Below are 19,271 nucleotides of genomic sequence, written 5' to 3'. Positions count from 1 at the left end.
CTATATCAGTGTCTATAACAGCATCTATATCATTGTCTATAACAGTATCTACATCAGTGTCTATAACAGTATCTATATCAGTGTCTATAACAGCATTTATATCAGTGTCTATAACAGCATGTGTATCAGTGTCTTTAATAGCATCTATATGAGTGACTATGTCTAAATCTATATCGATGTCTATAACAGCATCTATTTCAGTGTGTATAACAGCATGAATATCAGTGTGTTTAACAGCATCTATTTCAGTGTCTATAACAGCATCTATATCATTGTCTGTATCAGCATCTGTATCAGTGTCTGTAACAGCATCTCTATCAGTGTGTATAACAGCACCTATATCAAAGGCTATAATGGCATCTGTATCCGTGTCTATAACCACATCTATATCAGTGTGTATAACAGCATCTGTAATAGTGTCTATAACTGTCTCTATATCAGTGTCTGTAACTGCCTCTAAATCAGTGTCAATATGGAGACTACAACAGTGCCTATAAGAGTGTCTCTGTCAGTTACAATATCAATGTTTGTAACAGTTAATATATCACCCTGTACTTCAGTGTCCATCACTTTGGTTGTAACAATGTTTGTATCAGTTGCTGTCAGTGACTATATCAGTGTGTATAATAGTGATCTTAATGGTGTCTTCAACAGTCTCAATATAACTGTTGTATTTGTCCACATCAGTGTCTATTGTGTTGACTTTAACAGGAACTGGAACATTGTCTCCATTATTGTCTGTATCAGTTTTTACATCAGTGACTGTAACGGTGCCTGTATCTGTGTGTCTGTCAGTATGTATTACACAGACTATAACAGCATCCATAACAGTATCTGTAATAGTATCTACAACATTTTCTGTATCAATGTCTTTATCAGTATCTATACCCGTGACTGTATCAGTGTCAAGATCAGTGAATAGAGCAGTGTTTATATTACTGTCTCGAACAATGATATTAACAGTCTGTTTCTATCTATTTCTATACATCATTGATTATGATAATGTCTATTACATGGACTATATTATTGTCTATGTCATTGGTTATAACAGTGACAAATGGTGTCTATAAACCTGTCTATCACAGTATATATCAGTGACTGTAACAGTATATATCAGTGACTGTAACAGTATATATCAGTGACTGTTACAGTATATACCAGTGACTGTAACAGTATATATCAGTGACTGTAACAGTGTGCAAATAATGACGATATTAATGTCATTATCAGTGATTATATTGGTGTCTGTCACAGTCTCTATGACAGTGTATATTTTAATGTCTATGTTAATATCTATAATAGTGGCCATACCAATATCTAAAGCAGTATTTATGTCAGTAGCCTTACCATTTTGTTTCTCAGTGACTATAGCAGTGACTGTTGTAGTACCTATAACAACATCTGTGTCAACATCTATATAACTGACTCTATTAATATCTTTACTAGTTTCTGTGACAGTGTCTATAAATGTGACTATGACAGTGTCTGTAAGATTGTCTATAAAAGTTTCCGTTAGTGTGTGTATCAGTAACTGTAACACTGTCTCTAAGTCTGTAGAAGTGTCTATTTATGTGTCCATTGTAACGTCCGTGTCAGTCACTATATTAATCTCCATAACAGCGAATATGTTGGTGTCTATTTCAGTGTCTATAACATTGATTGTACTAATGTCTGTTTCAGTGACAAAATCAGGGACTAGAATGCTGTCTGTAACAGTGTCTATAACGCTGTCTATTTTAATGTTTGTATCAGTGTCTTTTTCTATATTAGTGACTCTAACAGTGTCTATGACAGTGTTTAATCAATGTTTGTATCATTTTCTATATCAGTGACAACAGCAATATCCATATCATATCTATATGACCAATTATAGCACTGTCTATCAGCGACTATAAGAGTGTCTGTCACTGTCAATAACAGTGACACTATCAGTGACTATCACAGTATCAGTGTTTGTGTCTGTATCAGTCTGTATATCTGTGTTGATTATATTGTCTATAGCAGTGTCTTGTGCTGTTACAGTGCCTATTTTTGTACCTTTAGTTGCCTCTATGTCAGTGTTCTGCCAGTATCTATAACAGTGTTTTTAACAGTGACTAGAGCAGTAAGTATAAGATGTCCATCAAAGTGTTTGTATCAGTGACAATAAAACTAATTCAAACATTGACTGCTACGACAGATTGTGTAAAATTGATTACATCGATGATTATCACAAACTGAACTCTTCGTCCTTACAAATGGTAGTAAGAAACACTGAAACAGTGACTAATAATGTTCTTGTCCTTGGCAATTACAGTAATGCTGTCTACAGAATGGATGGATTATATTGATGTGTAACATTCTCTGCTGCAGAACCTACAGGAGTGTTATTCGCAAACTCCCAACAGCCAAACCCCATATGTCCTGCATGTGGCAGTTTGCAGGTTGTGCACAGGACTTCGCTTAGTGGCAGCAGCTTATCCTCAATCCTGACAGACTGCTCTAGGAGAAAAAAAAAACATTCTCTTAGAACAATCCCAGAATGTCTATAATTTGATGGTGCCAATGATTGTCACAGTCTAGTGGCTGTAAGAGTGATTGTGATAGTGTTTAAAACACTGATTCTGAATTTCTTGAATAAAATTTGTAACAACAGTGTAATGACAGTGTGTATAACAGACTTTGGACAAGCACAATCCTTTAAAATAGCAAAGTGAAGGAACCTGCAATGGTTGGAAAGGTTTTGAAAGCTTTGGTGTTGAAGGAGATTTAATTTGTGACGACTTTAAATTGTGAAGCCAAAAAGTGAAAGGTATTTTTTGGATTACTGACTTTTTGTCAAGGTTTAGATGACTGAGGAAAGTAGGTAAGCAAAGCTTGTAAGAGAGAAAAGAGATGGAAAGATTTGGAGAGATTTTGTGTTATCTGAAGTTTAATTGATGACGTCTTTAAATTGTAACGTCAAAAAGTGAAAGTGTGTTTTTGGATTACTGACTTTTTGTAAAGATTCAGATAACTTTGAGGAAAGTAGGTAAGCAAGGCTTTTAAGAGAGAAAAGAGATGGAAAGATTTGGAGAGTTCTTGAGTTATATGAAGTTTAATTGATGACTTCTTTAAATTGTAAAATCAAAAGGTAAAAGTTTTTTTGGTTTCCCAATTTTTTGTAAAGATTCAGATGACTTTGAGGAAAGTAGGCAAGCAAAGCTTTTAAGAGAGAAAAGAGATGGAAAGATTTGGAGAGTTTCTGTGTTATTTGAAGTTTAATTAATTTCTTTAGATTGTAAAATCAAAAAGTGAAAGTGTTTTTTAGATTACTGATTTTTTGGAAAGATTCAGATGACTTTGAGGAAAGTAGGCAAGCAAAGCTTTTAAAAGAGAAAGATGGATATTAGTTGCTAGATAATTTGGTTTGGAAGACACTTTGTGCTGAAGATTCCCTAGCAACAATCCCAGGACTATAGTTGCTGTGTTTTCTAGTATGCTAGTAAGCTAGACAAATAGAACTCTGACTTTCTTGAAAGTTAAAGCCAGCTGTAAAGACATTCAGCTGACAGAGTCAAATTTCGGGATTATTAACTGACTATCATTTGAACTCAAGTCAGACTTGAAGATCTTAACGACTGTATGACTTTCAGTGTCTCAATCCTGTCATTGGGGAGTTATATAGAATATGATAGGTCTTTCCAACTTTATCCTGTGAGATTGGACTCTAGAATCATTGTGGTGAAAATGTTACACACCACACAAATGTCAGACACTGACCATCACCCATAAGAGACAGTCTAACTACCACCCCTTGACATTCAATGGTATTGCCATCACATTAACAGTGCTATCAAACAGCACCCGCTCAGCAATAACCTGCTCAGTGATGCCCAGTTTGGGGTCCCCCAGGGTCACTCAGCTCCTGACCTCATTACAGCCTTGGCTCAAACATGGACAAAAGAGCGGAATTCCAGAGGGGAAGGGGAGAGGGACAGCCCTTGGCATCAAGGCTGCATTCGGCTGAGTGTGGCATCACGGAGCCCTGGCCAAACTGGGATCAGTGGGTATCAGGGGGGCACACTCTCTGCTGGTTGGAGTTATACCTGACACACAGAGGGAGGTGGTTGGTGGAGGGTCAGTTACCCTACTGCCAACATCCTTGGGATTACCATTGACCAGAAACTCAACTGGACTCACCACGTAAACACAGTGGCGAGAAGAGGGGGTCAGAGACCAGGGATACTGCAGTGAGTCACTCACTTCCTGACACCCCCAAAGTCTATCCACCATCTACAAGACATAACTCAGGAGTGTGATGGAGTACTCCCCACTTGCCCTGGATGGGGGGCAGCTCCAACAACACTCAAGAAGCTCGACACCATCCAGGACAAAGCAACCCATTTGATTGGCACCACATCTATAAACATTCAATCCCTCCATCACCGGTGCTCAGTAGCAGCAATTTGTACTATCCATAAGATGCACTGCAGATATTCATCAAGGTCCTGAGACAGCACAACCACTTCCATCTAGAAGGACATTGGCAGCAGATACTTGAGAACACCACCAGCTACAAGTTCCTCTCCAAGCCACTCACTTGGAAATCTGCCGTCGTTCCTTCACGGTTCTGGAATCCTGGAAAGTCCTGGAATTATGGGTCAACCCACAGCAAATGGACTGCAGTGATTACAGAAGGGAGCTCACCCCCACCTTCTCAAGGGCACATAGGGGTGGGCTATAAATGCTGGTCAGGCCAACGACGCCCAAAGTCGCACAAATAAAGAAACAAAATTTCAGCTCGAGCCCTGCAAATTGTCGAGGTCATGCTTGATATGAACATGAACTGATTCATTTGCGAGTGCCGCTGAACGCTGGGCAATCCTCAGCGAACATCCCCATCTCTGACCTTATGGCGGAGGGAAGGTCACTGATGAAGCAGTTGGAGATGGTTGGGCCTGGGACACTCCCCTGTGGAGCTCCTGCAGAGATGGTCTGGAGCAGAGGGGACTGACCCTCCACCAACCACCTCCCTCTGTGTGTGTCAGGTATAACTCCAACCAGCAGAGAGTGTGCCCCCCTGATACCCACTGATCCCAGTTTGGCCAGGGCTCCGTGATGCCACACTCGGCCGAATGCAGCCTTGATGCCAAGGGCTGTCCCTCTCCCCTTCCCCTCTGGAATTCCACTCTTTTGTCCATGTTTGAGCCAAGGCTGTAATGAGGTCAAGAGCTGAGTGACCCTGGGGGACCCCCAAACTGGGCGTCACTGAGCAGGTTATTGCTGAGCGGGTGCTGTTTGATCGCACTGTTAATGTCACCTTCCATCGCCTCACTGATGACCGAGTGGAGACTGATGGGGGGCGGTCATTGGCCGGGTTGGATTTGCCCTGCTTTTCATGTCCAGGACATACCCGGGCAATTTTCCACTCTGTCAGATAGGTGCCAGGGTTGGAACTGAACTGGAACAGCTTGGTGAGGGCAGCAGCAAGTTCAGAAGCCCAGGTCTTCAGTCCTACAGCCGGAGTGTTGTCAGGGCCCAGAGCCCTTCCCAGTGTCCAGTATCTCCACCCGTTTCTCGATATCACGTGGAGTGAATGGAATTGGCTGAAGCCTGGTCTCTGTGATGCTGGGGCCTACTGGAGGAGGCCCGAGATGGACCATCCACTCAACACTTTGGGATGAAGGTTACTGCGGAAGCTTCAGCCTTATCTTTCTCCCCGGTGGGCTGGGTTCTTCCGTCAGGGAGGATGGGGATAGGTGTGAAGCCTCCTGTACCCGGGACTTGTTTAATCATCCACCACCATCCATGATTGGATGCGCCAGGACTTATGGAGCTTAGATCCGATCCGTTGGGAGTGCGAACGCTTAGCTCTGTCCATCACTTGCTGCTTCTGCTGTTTGGCACAGAAAAGCGTTCTGTCGTGTGAGGGATATCTGGTGCGTTCTCCCTTGAACCAGGGTAAATCCAAAGGTCATGGCAGAGTAGGGAGGCCATAACCGTCGCAAGTTGTGTCCAATTCCCACTCCTGTTGGTGGCCCACAGTGCCTCCTGGAGGCACGATCTTGAATTACCACCAAGTCAGCTGTCCAGTTCCAAGCTGATGCGGGAAGGCCCAACAAATGCTGGCTTTGCCATCGATGCCCACATCCCAAGAAAGAAGAAAGAAAAGTGAGCTTTTCAAATTGTTGGGGGTTTAGCATTGGGTGGGGGGGGCGATAGTGCCTCAAATTACAATGGAGAGTAATCTCAATGTGAAAGCGGGGTTTTGTCTGCACGAGGGGTTTGTGTGTGTGTGTGTGTGTGTGTGTGTGTGTGTGTGTGTGTGTGTGTGTGTGTGTGTGTGTGGTGGTCACCCTTAATGATACCATCATGGACAGGTTACATCTGCAGATGGGTAAGGATGAGGTTGAGCACGTTGTTGGCTCCCTCAGCACCTGCCGCCGACCCAGTCTAGCAGCGATGTCCTACAGGACCCAACCGGCTCCATCAGGAGGTGGGGGGGGGGATATTGAGATCTCCCCCAGGCCCAGACCCTTGCTCCCACACTGCTTCCTCCACGTGTTGTACCATATGGCGAAATACTGATTCGTGAAGAGCAGGAGGCTTCCCCGCCTACGTTTTACCCGATGTCATGGGGTTACTTTGAGGACTCCCTGGGGAACTCCCTCTGACTGTATCCCACTGTGCCAGCACCCCTGCTAGGACTGTCCCGCTGGCTGGACAGGACCTATCCAAGGATGGTGATGGCGGTGTCTACGACATTGTCTGAAAGGTATGATTGTGTGACTGTGTCTATCTCAGGCTGTTTGTTTGACTAGTCTGTGAAACGGCCCTCTTGGATTTGGCACTAGCTCCCAGATGTTAGTCAGGAGGATATTTGCAGAGTTGCTGTCTCTGGTGCCTAACTCAATGCTGGCTTTTTAAAAAACTTCATTTGTGGGAGGTGGCTGGTGCTGGCTGGGCTCAGTATTTATTACCCCGTCCCTAGTTGCCCCTGGAGACGGTGGGGGGGGTGAGCTGCCATCTTGAACCGCTGCAGTCCACCTGCTGTGGGTTGACCCACAATGCCCTCAGGGCGGGAATCCCAGGGTTTTGACCCAGCGACAGTGAAGGGACGGCGATATATTTCCGAGTCAGGATGGGGAGTGGAGGGGAACTTGCGGGGTGGGGGGATGGTGGGTGTGGTGTTCCCATGTATCTGCTGCCCCTCATCCTTCCAGATGGAAGTGATGGTGGGTTTGGAAGGTGCTGCCTGAGGACCTCTGGTGAATTTCTGCGGTGGCATCTTGTAGATGGTACACACTGCTGCTACTGAGCGTCGGTGGGGGTGGGGGGTGGGGGGGGTGGGAGGGAGGGGATATTTGTGGATGTGGTGCCCATCAAGCGGGGGCAGCTTTGTCCCTGGATGGTGTCGTGCTTCGTGAGTGTTGTTGGAGCTGCCCCCCCCCCCCCCATCCAGGGGCAAGTGGGGAGTATTCCCTCACCCTCCTGACCTCTGCCTTGTCGATGGTAAGGAGTCAGGAGGAGAGTTAATCACCACAAAATTCCTAACCTCTGACCTGCTCTTGTTGGTGCGTGTGGTGATTACAGTTCAGTTTGTGGTCAATGATATAACCCCCAGGATGTTGACAGTGGGGGATCCGGTGATGGTAACACCATTGAATGCCAAGGGGTGGTGGTTAGGTGGTCTCTTATTGGTGATGGTCACAGCCTGGCATTTGTGTGGTATGAACGTTACTCCCCAATTGCCAGCCCAAGCCCCGGGTTGTCCAGATCTTGTTGCATTCGGATAGGGGCTGCTTCAGTGTCTGAGGAGTCGTGAATGAGGCTGAACACTGGGCAATCCTCAGCGAGCATCCCCACATCTGATGGAAGGAGAGTCATTGATGAAGCAGCTGAAGAGGGTTAGGCCGAGGACACTCCCCTGAGGAACCCCTGCTGAGATCGCCCCTGTAGTATTTTACGCCCTGTTTCATTCATTTTGACTTTGATAAAACTGGATAGTTTCCTCAGCCATTTCAGTGGGTATTTGAAAAGCAGCCACATTGCTGTATGAATTCATAATGTGGAAGTCAGACCAGGTAAGGATTGGCGATTTTCCTTCTCTAGGGTAGGAACACCCCCCCCAATGTGTCCCAAATGCAAAATAGAAGTGGGCAGTCTCACGCACTGTGTATGGACATGTGACAAGATCCAAAAATACCGGGACAGAGTTGCGAATGCTCTGAGAGGAATCTTGGAAACGGAGCTTGGATTGGATCCAGTGCCTCTTCTCCTGGGCTTTTCAAATCTGCCCTCCCTGGATGTGCACGGGAGGGAACTATTCCCCATTCTCTCTTTCTGCGCAAGGAAAAAAATATCCTCGTGAATTGGGCCCCCCAGGACGTTCGAATTGGCACAAGGCTAATCATGGACTATATCCCCCTTGACTTCCTCACAAATACAGTGCACCAAAAAAACCGAATTATTCGATCAAATGTGGCAGCCCTTTCTGAACTGTATCGACAGAGAAATTTCAACCATATTGTCAAGGGCTGTGGTAATGGTTCTGGCTGGTCTAGGGGCCCCTAGGAAGAGGAATCTCACATAACTAGGGGGTTTATTATGTCTTGATGTCAATCCTTTTTGAGTATGTATTTAATTATTCTGTTAATTTTCGCAAGTAATGTACAATATCCTATCTTATGTTTTGGCTGTCTATAGGATGGATTAGTAGTTAGTTGGGGTTTTTTCTCTTTTTTGTGTTTTGGTTTTTTATATATATATATTTAATTGTATATTAGAGTTTATACTTGTTTGTATTACTTTGTAATTTTGTAAAAAAAAATTTTTTAATTTCCTTTTTTTTCAATAAAAATACCTATCTAAAAAAAAAATCACACAACGCCAGGTTATCATCCAACAGGTTTATCTGGAAGCACTAGCTTTTGGAGTGCTGCTCCTTCATCAGGTGGTTGTGGAGTAGTATAAGATCGTAAGATACAGAATTGATAGCAAAATAAATTATAGTCAATAAATTTGCTATAAATTCTGTGTCTTACAATCTTATTCTCCACAATCACCTGATGAAGGAGCAGCACTCCGAAAGCCAGTGCTTCCAATTAGTGTTAGGTGCAGGGGTAAATGTTGGGGAATGGGTCTGGGTGGGTGCGCTTCGGCGGGTCGGTGCAGACTTGTTGGGCCGAAGGGCCTGTTTCTACACTGTAAGTAATCTAATCTAAACCTGTTGGACTATAACCTGGTGTTGTGTGATTTTTTTTTTAACTTTGTACACCCCAGTCCAACACCGGCATCTCCAAATCATTTTTACAATAATTGGCAATGGCTTAATGGTCAATCTTAGCTTAGCTTTTAATTCCAGACATTGTCAGTCAATTTAAATTCCACCGGCTGCTATGATTGTGTCAAGGTGCCTTGAACATTAGCTTAGGTCAGTAATATTACTAGGAGCTGGAAAATCGACGTTTTGAGCAAAAGCCCTTCATCAGGAACTTTTGCCTGAAGTGTTGATTTTCCTGCTCCTCGGATGCTGCCTGACCTGCTGTGCTTTTCCAGCACCGCTCTGATCTAAACTCTAATCTGCAGTATCCACCTCCGCCCAGTAATATTGGTAAAGGGACGGCTGGAAAATGGGAAGCCTTCAGGAATGAGATAACAAGAATCCAGAGAAAGTATATTCCTGTCAGGGTGAAAGGGAAGGCTGGTAGGTATAGGGAATGCTGGATGACCAAAGAAATTGAGGGTTTAGTTAAGAAAAAGAAGGAAGCATATGTCAGGGACAGACAGGATAGATCGAGTGAATCCTTAGAAGAGTATAAAGGAAGTAGGAGTATTACTTAAGAGGGAAATCAGGAGGGCAAAACGGGGACATGAGATAGCTTTGGCAAATAGAATTAAGGAGAATCCAAAGGGATTTTACAAATATATTAAGGACAAAAGGGTAACTAGGGAGAGAATAGGGCCCCTCAAAGATCAGCAAGGCAGCCTTTGTGTGGAGCCACAGAAAATGAGGGAGATACTAAATGAGAATTTTGCATCAGTATTTACTGTGGAAAAGGATATGGAAGATATAGACTGTAGGGAAATAGATGGTGACATCTTGCAAAATGTCCAGATTACAGAGGAGGAAGTGCTGGATGTCTTGAAACAGTTAAAGGTGGATAAATCGCCAGGACCTGCTCAGGTGTACCCGAGAACTCTGTGGGAAGCTGGAGAAGTGATTGCTGGGCCTCTTGCTGAGATATTTGTATCATCGATAGTCACAGGTGAGGTGCCGGAAGACGGGAGGTTGGCAAACATGGTGCCACTGTTTAAGAAGGGTGGTAAAGACAAGCCAGGGAACTATAGTCCAGTGAGCCTGACCTCAGTGGTGGGCAAGTTGTTGGAGGGAATCCTGAGGGACAGGATGTAGATGTATTTGGAAAGACAAGGATTGATTTGGGACAGTCAACATGGCTTGGTGTGTGAGAAATCATGTCTCACAAACTTGATTGAGTTTTTTGATGAAGTAATAAAGAAGATTGATGAGGGCAGAACAGTAGATGTGATCTGTATGGACTTCAGTAAGGCATTCGACAAGGTTCCCCATGGGAGACTGATTAGCAAGATAAGATCTCATGGAATACAGGGAGAACTAGCCATTTGGAGACAGAACTGGCTCAAAGGTAGAAGACAGAGGGTGGTGGTGGAGGGTTGTTTTTCAGACTGGAGGCCTGTGACCAGTGGAGTGCCACAAGGATCGGTGCTGGGCCCTCTACTTTTTGTCATTTACATAAATGATTTGGATGCGAGCGTAAGAGGTACAGTTAGTAAGTTTGCAGATGACACCAAAATTGCAGGTGTACTTGACAGCAAAGAAGGTAACCTCAGATTACAACAGGATCTTGACCAGATGGGCCAATGGGCTGAGAAGTGACAGATGGAGTTTAATTCAGATAAATGTGAGGTGCTGCATTTTGGGAAAGCAAATCTTAGCAGGACTTATACACTTAATGGTAAGGTCCTAGGGAGTGTTGCTGAACAAAGAGATCTTGGAGTGCAGGTTCATAGCTCCTTGAAAGTGGAGTCACAGGTAGATAGGATAGTGAAGAAGGTGTTTGGTATGCTTTCCTTTATTGGTCAGAGTATTGAGTACAGGAGTTGGGAGGTCATGTTGTGGCTGTACAGGACATTGGTTAGGCCACTGTTGGAATATTGAGTGCAATTCTGGTCTCCTTCCTATCGGAAAGATGTTGTGAAACTTGAAAGGGTTCAGAAAAGATTTACAAGGATGTTGCCAGGATTGGAGGATTTGAGCTATAAGGAGAGGCTGAACAGGCTGGGGCTGTTTTCCCTGGAGCGTTGGAGGCTGAGGGGTGACCTTATAGAGGTTTACAAAATTATGAGGGGCATGGATAGGATAAATAGACAAAGTCTTTTCCCTGGGGTGGGGGAGTCCAGAACTAGAGGGCATAGGTTTAGGGTGAGAGGGGAAAAATATAAAAGAGACCTAAGGGGCAACTTTTTCAAGCAGAGAGTGGTACGTGTATGGAATGAGCTGCCAGAGGATGTGGTGGAGGCTGGTACAATTGCAACATTTAAGAGACATTTGGGTGGGTATATGAATAGGAAGGGTTTGGAGGGATATGGGTTGGGTGCTGGCAGGTGGGACTAGATTGGGTTGGGTTATCTGGTCGGCATAGACGGGTTGGACCGAAGGGTCTGTTTCCGTGCTGACAATCTCTCTGACTCTATTACTACCACATTGCCACCTTCAATTGATTGTGGCCAAAGTTGCATCTCCAACATGTGAAAATTTTTGTGAGATTCCGGGCCCCTCTTCCCAACTGGGCTTTCGTGCTGTCTTCATCGTTTTTGGATAAGAATGTTAATGTCAGCTCCACGTCCTCTTTTCCACTCAAACAGAACAAAGCTCTGCAGACGCCAGGCGTCTGAAATAAAAGCAGAGAAACTCAGCAGGTCTAGCTGTGGAGAGAGAGAAAGCAGAGGTTACGTTTTGGGTGCAGCGACTCGTTTTGTTTTGAGAAGTGAGCCCGGAACTTAGCGCCGGGAGAAGGGGAGGTGCCGCGAGACCTGGGTGTCATGGTTGAACAGCGGGCGCAGGTTGGCACGCAGGGACATGAGGTGGTGAGGAGAGCTGATGGCCTCCATAGCGAGAGGGTCGGAGGATCAGGGTAAGGCTGTCTTGCTGCAATTATGCAGGGAGGAAGGGGGGACCACAGATACTGGAGTCTCTGAGTCGAGAGTGTGTTGCGGGTCAGGCAGCATCCGAGGAGCAGGAGGATCAACGTTTCAGGCAAAAGTCCTTCATCGGCATTCCTGATGAAAGGCTTTTGGCAGGAACGTTGATTTTCCTGCTCCTTGGCTGGACATAGTAGGTCGGAGAGGGGGGTGGAGCAGGAAAGGTGATGGACAGGTCAAGAGGGTGGCGTCGAGTTGGAGGCTTGGGATAGTGTGAGGGGGAGGGGAAATGAGGAAACTGGCGAATCGCCCGCATTAATCCCGTCAGACGGGGGGGGGGGGGTTGCATCTGGAGGGCTGTCTGCGGTTTTGGTCTCCCAGTCTGAGGAAGGAGATTCCTGGTCTTGAGGGAGTCCAGGGAAAGTTCACCAGACTGGTTCCTGGGATGGGAGGGATGACAGGCGAGGAGAGATTGAATGGGCCGAGCTGGTACTCACCGGAATTGAGGAGAATTGGGGTGGGGTGGGGGAACGCATAGAAGCATAGAAGATCCTGAGGGGGGCTGGACAGGCTCGAGGCAGGAAGAGAGTTCTTGATGGTGGGTACGCCCAGGACCCACCATCTAAGGGTAAGGGGATAAGCCATTCAGGACCGAGATGAGGAAGGATCGCTTCACTCAGAGAGTTGTGAAGTTGTGGAATTCTCTCCCACAGGAAGCCATTGGGGCCAGTTCATTCGATACCTTCAAGAGAGAGCTTGAGGTGGCTTTTGTAACTAAAGGGGTCAAGGGGTACGGGGAGAGGGTGCGAATGGGCCACTGAGATTGAGTGATCAGCCATGATCCTGTGGAATGGTGGGGCAGGCTTGATGGACTGAATGGCCTCACCCTACACCTATTTTCAATGCTTCTATGGTTCGGGTTTTGCCTCTGTTTTCTGATCCACGTCGGAATTTAGCCAACTCATGTGGTCAGGTGATGCCTATGGCTGTTTCAACACAGTTCCCCCTTTTGGTTTTTTTTTCAAAAATCCATTTTAGCCCCAGGAAACCCCAGGCAATAAATCAGATAAACCAATAGTCCATATGTTATGTCATCGCGATGAAGTAAATAATGAGGCAGGGAAAGAGGGGAAGGGGGCAAAAAGACAACGTAGGGGAAGAAAAACTGGAGGTGTAGTGGACAGCGAAGAAGGTTACCTCAGATTACAACAGGATGTTGATCAGATGGGCCAATGGGCTGAGGAGTGGCAGATGGAGTTTAATTTAGAGAACTGTGATTTGAGAAAGTAAACCTTAGCAGGACTTATACACTTAATGGTAATGAGTGTTGCTGAACAAAGAGACCTTGGAGTGCAGGTTCATAGCTCCTTGAAAGTGGAGTCGCAGGTAGATAGGATAGTGAAGAAGGCGTTTGGTATGCTTTCCTTTATTGGTCTGGGTATTGGGTACAGGAGTTGGGAGGTCATGTTGCGGCTGTACAGGACATTGGTTAGACCACTGTTGGAATATTGCGTGCAATTCTGGTCTCCTTCCTATCGGAAAGATGTTGTGAAACTTGAAAGGGTTCAGAAAAGATTTACAAGGATGTTGCCAGGGTTGGAGGATCTGAGCTACAGGGAGAGGCTGAACAGGCTGGGGCTGTATTCCCTGGAGTGTCAGAGGCTGAGGGGTGACCTTATAGAGGTTTACAAAATTATGAGGGGCATGGATAGGATAAATAGACAAAGTCTTTTCCCTGGGGTTGGGGAGTCCAAAACTAGAGGGCATAGGTTTAGGGTGAGAGGGGAAAGATATAAAAGAGACTGAAGGGATAACGTTTTCACTCAGAGGGTGGTACGGGTATGGAATGAGCTGCCAGAGGATGTGGTGGAGGCTGGTACAATTACAGCATTTAAAAGGCATTTGGATGGGTATCTGAATAGGAAGGGTTTGGAGGGATATGGGCCGGGTTGGACCGAGGGGTCTGTTTTCATGCTGTACATCTCTATGACTCTATGTGTGACAAGTTGGAAGTTGGGTGAGATTAAAAGGATAAGGGTCCTTGACAAGGAGTTGGGTGTGGCGGAGGGCAGAGGTAATAGGACTAGTGAAAACTTCTGGTCACCTGCCACTACGTTCTCGACCTCCGGCTCTGACCTCCCTGTCCTCTATATTTTTCCACCTTGGCTCAAGAAACCGGACCTTGCTTGGCCACTTGAACAGCCTTCCCAGCTCAACATTGAGCTCAGCAGTTTTTAGGTCAAGCGCTCTTCATGACTGGACAGGAGGTCTTGGCAGTGACTCTGCCCTCCCCATTTCCACCCCCCCCCCCCCCCACCCACCCATCGCTCAATCGCTTGTCCCATCACCAGTCTGTCTGCCTTCCTTCCTTCCTGCTCATCGGAAAACCTCACCTGTCTCCCGTCCACGGTCCGTTAGGTGCATCCAAGAGGGAGCTGGCCCTACTGACCGAAGGGATTGAGGGGGTTGGGAGAGAAAGCGGGATTGGGATACTGGGATTGCACGATTAGCCAGGATCACATGGATGAGATCTTCCGGTCCAACCAGTCCATGCTGGACATAATCCCAAACTAACCTAGCCTGCTCCTGGCCCATATCCCTTTCCTATTCATGTCCTTATCCAAATGACTTTTACACATTGTAACTGGACCCACATCCCCTGGAAGCCCATTCCAGTTGTGTAAAGAAGTTGTCCCTCATATCTCTCTCTCTCTCTCTCTCTCTCTCCTCTCCCCTTAAAAATATGCCCTCTAGTCTGTTTTTTTTAGGACATAGAACACCTACAGTGTGGAAACAGGCCCTTTGGCCCAACAAGTGCACACCAACCCTCCCAGACCCACCCCCTTAACCAATAACCCTACATTTCCCATGGCTAATGCACCCATACATCAGTGATCTCTCACGATGGAGAATTCAGTGTGGCCAATTCATCTAACCCTCCCATCTTTTTGCACGACTTGATATCCCCCATCTTCGGGAAAAGACACCGTCCATTATCCTATCCATGCCCCTCATAATTTTATAAAACCTCTATGAGGTCACCTCTCAACCTCCAAAACTCCAGTGAAAAATGTCACAGTGGGTTAGCACTGCTGTCTCAGGGACCCGAGTTCGATTCCAACCTCGGGGGGGTGACTGTCTGTGTGGAGTTTGCACATTCTCCCCCGTGTCTGCGTGGGTTTCCTCCCACAGTCCAAAAATGTGCGGGTCAGGGTGGATTGACTATGCTAAATTGCCCGTAGTGTTAGGTGCATTAGTTAGAGGTAAATGTAGGGGAATGGTTCTGGGTGAGTTGCTCTTCGGAGGGTCAGTGTGGACTGGATGGGCCGAAGGGCCTGTTTCCACACTGTCGGGAATTGAATCTACTCCAGAAGAAGTCTTCGTGTAGAACCTCAGCATGACTTCAGAACTCCTAGACTCAAAGGTCTGACTAATGAAAGCTGAATGTCTTTTTGAAACCCCGTCTTGTTGTGGCACAAGCGTTGAAGAATGACGTTATCCCTCAAGTCCCTCTGTTCGACAACGCTATCCAAGGCCCAACCATTAAAATGTATCAGCCCTACCCATGTTTGTTCTACCTTGCGCCGATCCCTCTGTGATCTTAGAAAACCTTTTCCGCGAGGGATTTTTGAGAAGGCACGGTGGCACAGTGGTTAGCACTGCTGCCTCACAGCGCCGGAGACCCGGGTTCAATTCCCGCCTCGGGCGACTGACTGTGTGGAGTTTGCACGTTCTCCCCGTGTCTGCGTGGGTTTCCTCCGGGTGCTCCGGTTTCCTCCCACAGTCCAAAGATGTGCAGGTCAGGTGAATTGGCCATGCTAAATTGTCCGTAGTGTTAGGTAAGGGGTAAATGTAGATGTAGGGGTATGGGTGGGTTACGCTTCGGCGGGGCGGTGTGGACTTGTTGGGCCGAAGGGCCTGTTTCCACACTGTAAGTAATCTAAAAAAAAAGAGGTTTGGAGCTCCGGCCGATTATTGTCTGTAATTTAGCTCGCTGAGCTCGAAGGGTTGTTTTCGGACATTCTGCCACCATATTAGGTAACATACTCGGGGGCGGCACGGTGGCACAGTGGGTTAGCACTGCTGCCTCACAGCGCCAGAGACCCGGGTTCAATTCCCGCCTCAGGCGACTGACTGTGTGGAGTTTGCACATTCTCCCCCGTTGTCTGCGTGGGTTTGCTCCGGGTGCTCTGGTTTCCTCCCACAGTCCAAAGATGTGTAGGTGAATTGGCCATGCTAAATTGGCCGTAGTGTTGGGTGCATTAGTCAAAGGGAAATGGGTCAGGGCGGGTTACTCTTTGGAGGGTCGGTGTGGACTAGTTGGGTCGATCGACCTGTTGCCATACTGTAACCATCAGTGAGAGTCTCTGGTGGTATGCCCCACCTCTCTATTTATAGGTCTTGGTTCCTTAAGGTGGGCGATGTCACTTCTGCTTCTTGTTTATCAAGGGAAGGTCTATGAGGTCTAAGTCGATGTGTTTATTGATGGAGTTCTGGTTGGCTTTCCATACCTCTAAGAATTCTCATGTGTGGCTTTGTTTTTTGCCTGTCCTAAGATGTGTGTGTTGACCCAGTCTGTATGTATGGAAGCTAGTGAGAATGGGTCATGTCTTTTGGTGGCCAGTTGGGGTTCATGTATGCTGGCGGCAAGTCTCCTAGTGTTTCTTACGGTTCTTGCAAAGGGATCTTGCAAATGATGTTAGAGACAAGTCCAAACAAGAGACACAATACAACCAAAGACTATAGCCACGTTACCTTTCACCAAAGACGTATCAGAAATGATCTCCAGACGACTCAGACCCCTTGGTAGCCCATAAACCTACCAACGCACTTAAACAGCGACTAATGAACCTAAAGGATCCATTAGATGCTACCAACAAAATGAATGTCATTTGCAAGAACTGCAAAAGAAGCCCATGCAGACACAGGGAGAACATATAAACTCCACACAGTCACCCCAAGCCTGGATTTGAACCCATGTCCCTGGTGCTGTGAGGCAGCAGGGCTAACCCACTGAGCCATCTTGCCCAATAAAGGCTAGCTGTAACTAGAGATGGTATATCAGGAGTAAGATTGAGCGGCCTTATTCAAATGAGTTTGATGTAGCTTAAATATTAACTCTTTCAGAAGCAAACTCAAATGGAATGGTTTCAGCTCAAGTCCATTGGGAGCAAATCGATGGACAGCAGGAGCTGCACAGCTGATTCTGCTAAGCTGGAGGCCTCTCTCTAACACTACGGCCCTTCTCGTCTCTTTATTCCCCCTAGGCTTTGCCTTCCCGGATTGGGCCTACAAACCCGAGTCGAGTCCCGGATCCAGGCAGATCCAGCTCTGGCACTTCATCCTGGAGCTGCTTCAGAAGGAGGAGTATCACAACGTCATCGCCTGGCAGGGGGACTACGGCGAGTTTGTCATCAAGGACCCCGATGAGGTGGCCAAGCTCTGGGGCGTCCGCAAGTGCAAACCGCACATGAACTACGACAAGCTGAGCCGGGCCCTCAGGTAAGCACGTCATCCCCTGTCTCACTCTGGGAGGGCACTGGCTCACTCTGGGGGGCACTGTATCATACTGGCAGGGCACTGTATCACACTGAGAGGGCACTGTCTCACTCTGGTGGGCACTGTATCATACTGGCAGGGCACTGTATCACACTGGGAGGGCACTGTCTCACTCTGGGAGGGCACTGTCTCACTCTGGGAGGGCAGTGTCTCACTCTGGGAGGGCACTGTATCACACTGAGAGGGCACTGTATCACACTGAGAGGGCACTGTCTCACACTGGGGGGCACTGTATCATACTGGCAGGGCACTGTATCACACTGGGAGGGCACTGTCTCACACTGGGGGGGCACTGTATCATACTGGCAGGGCACTGTATCACACTGGGAGGGCACTGTCTCACACTAGGGGGCACTGTATCATACTGGCAGGGCACTGTATCACACTGAGAGGGCACTGTCTCACACTGGGGGGGCACTGTATCATACTGGCAGGGCACTGTATCACACTGAGAGGGCACTGTCTCACACTGGGGGGCACTGTATCATACTGGCAGGGCACTGTATCACACTGGGAGGGCACTGTCTCACTCTGGTGGGCACTGTATCATACTGGCAGGGCACTGTATCACACTGAGAGGGCACTGTCTCACACTGGGGGGCACTGTATCATACTGGCAGGGCATTGTATCATACTAGGAAGGAAATGTCTCACTCTGGGAGGGCACTGTATCACACTGGGAGGGCACTGTCTCACTCTGGTGGGCACTGTATCATACTGGCAGGGCACTGTATCACACTGAGAGGGCACTGTCTCACACTGGGGGGCACTGTATCATACTGGCAGGGCATTGTATCATACTAGGAAGGAAATGTCTCACTCTGGGAGGGCACTGTATCTCACTGGGAGGTCACTGTCTCATACTGGGAGCTCACTGTCTCACTCTGGGGGTCACTGTATCATACTGGTAGGGCACTGTATCACACTGAGAGGGCACTGTATCATACTAGGAAGGAACTGTCTCACTCTGGGAGGGCACTGTATCACACGAGGAGGTTACTGTCTCACTCTGGGAGGGCACTGTATCTCACTGGGAGGTCACTGTCTCACTGCGAGAGGGCACTGTATCTCACTGGGAGGTCACTGTCTCACTCTGGGAGGTCACTGTCTTACTCTGGGAGGTCACTATCTCACTGGGAGGTAACTTTATTGCTCTGGGAGATCACTGCATCACTTTGACAGGACAGTGTATTTCACTGTGAGGTCACTCTCCTACTCTGGGAGGTCACTGTCTCACTCTGGGAGGTCACTGTCTCACTCTGGGAGGTCACTGTGTCTCACTCTGGGAGGTCACTGTCTCACTCTGGGAGGTCACTGTCTCACTATGGGAGGTCACTGTCTCACTCTGGGAGGTCACTGTCTCACTATGGGAGGTCACTGTCTCACTCTGGGAGATCAGTGTATCACACTGGGAGGTCACTGTATCACACTGGGAGGTCACTGTCTCACTCTGGGAGGTCACTGTCTCACTCTGGGAGGTCACTGTATCACACTGGGAGGTCACTGTATCACACTGGGAGGTCACTGTCTCACACTGGGAGGTCACTGTCTCACTCTGGGAGATCAGT

General features: G+C 47.1%; 1 protein-coding gene across 1 annotated transcript in view; it reads left to right on the top strand.

Annotated features, from left to right (window-relative positions):
• Positions 1–583: 583 nt before the first annotated feature.
• Positions 584–19,271, top strand: part of LOC140458975 (ETS domain-containing transcription factor ERF-like) — a 56,441-nt gene continuing 37,753 nt past the window's right edge. Inside the window, exons 1-2 of the mRNA XM_072553713.1 lie at positions 584–794; positions 17,412–17,646. Of these exons, the coding sequence (XP_072409814.1) occupies positions 584–794; positions 17,412–17,646 (446 nt within the window). The remainder of the gene's footprint in view (positions 795–17,411; positions 17,647–19,271) is intronic.

The sequence above is a fragment of the Chiloscyllium punctatum genome, chromosome 34 (assembly GCF_047496795.1).
Source record: "Chiloscyllium punctatum isolate Juve2018m chromosome 34, sChiPun1.3, whole genome shotgun sequence".
Classification (NCBI taxonomy): Eukaryota; Metazoa; Chordata; class Chondrichthyes; order Orectolobiformes; family Hemiscylliidae; genus Chiloscyllium; species Chiloscyllium punctatum.
Note: the sequence above shows the minus strand (reverse complement) of the source record. Positions and strands in the feature narration are given on the sequence as shown.